General features: G+C 62.5%; 1 protein-coding gene across 1 annotated transcript in view; it reads right to left on the reverse strand.

The window, feature by feature from the left end:
- COL18A1 (collagen, type XVIII, alpha 1) overlaps nt 1–824 on the reverse strand; it is a gene marked incomplete at its 5' end in the record, with an annotated part of 57,051 nt that overhangs the window by 41,644 nt on the left and 14,583 nt on the right. The window contains one exon of the mRNA XM_009891408.1: nt 650–717. Coding sequence (XP_009889710.1) covers nt 650–717 — 68 coding nt within the window. The remainder of the gene's footprint in view (nt 1–649; nt 718–824) is intronic.

An 824-nucleotide genomic window follows, 5' to 3' on the forward strand; every position in this document is an offset into this window, starting at 1 on the left:
GGCACAAGCTGCTTGAGAGTGAGATGAGTGAGTTGTTTCTTAGAGTCTCGAAGGCAGGGGAAAGCCAGTGAGTGGCGTGGGAGGTGTTGCATCCCTGGGCACACGCTTGAGGCTTCCTACCACTCACAACGCTTCCAAGGACACACAGTCACGGGGAGGACTTCTGCAGGCGCGGCAGAAACCGCTAACACATAGAGCACAGCCACTTTGAGGTAAAACCCTCCTGTCTGTCTCACAACCAGAGTGGTACAGACAAACCACTCTCACCCCAGTAAAGCCTCCAAGTGCACTGCAACCAGGCATCTCTCTCAAGGGTTGCCTGGCACAGTGTTTCCCCAACATCTTTCCCAGTGCCCCGCCGATGAGATGGGGCCCATGGGACCCCAACCCTGCCACCCTCGGCAGCCACGAGGGACGTGGCCATTGAAGGGGTGCATGCAGGGAAAGTCCCCCCATCACCCTTCTCTTTGGGGACCACGGACTGGGCACAGCATTTGGCCTCCGGGGAGCCGCAACCCCATGTCTGCTGGGAAGCAGGGCTGTATTCGCATTGCATCCCAGGGGACAGGGGACTTCAGGACAGGAAGGAAGTCCAGGACCCCAGGCACGGTGGCAGGAACCCCCCTCCTCAGCATCCCATGCACGTTACCCGGCTCCTGGGAAGCGGCGGGGACGAGCAGGACAAAGAGCCCGAGCAGCAGCCGCCGCGGGGGGCACCTGCGGGAAGGGATGGAGAGAGCAAGAGGTTACCTACCCTCCTGCCGGCTCCGGGGGGTCCCCGGACCGTTGCGCCCCAGACTCCTCCCGCCCCCGGGGGCCCTCGG

The sequence above is a fragment of the Charadrius vociferus genome, unplaced genomic scaffold (assembly GCF_000708025.1).
Source record: "Charadrius vociferus isolate BGI_N301 unplaced genomic scaffold, ASM70802v2 scaffold69, whole genome shotgun sequence".
NCBI classification, from domain to species: domain Eukaryota; kingdom Metazoa; phylum Chordata; class Aves; order Charadriiformes; family Charadriidae; genus Charadrius; species Charadrius vociferus.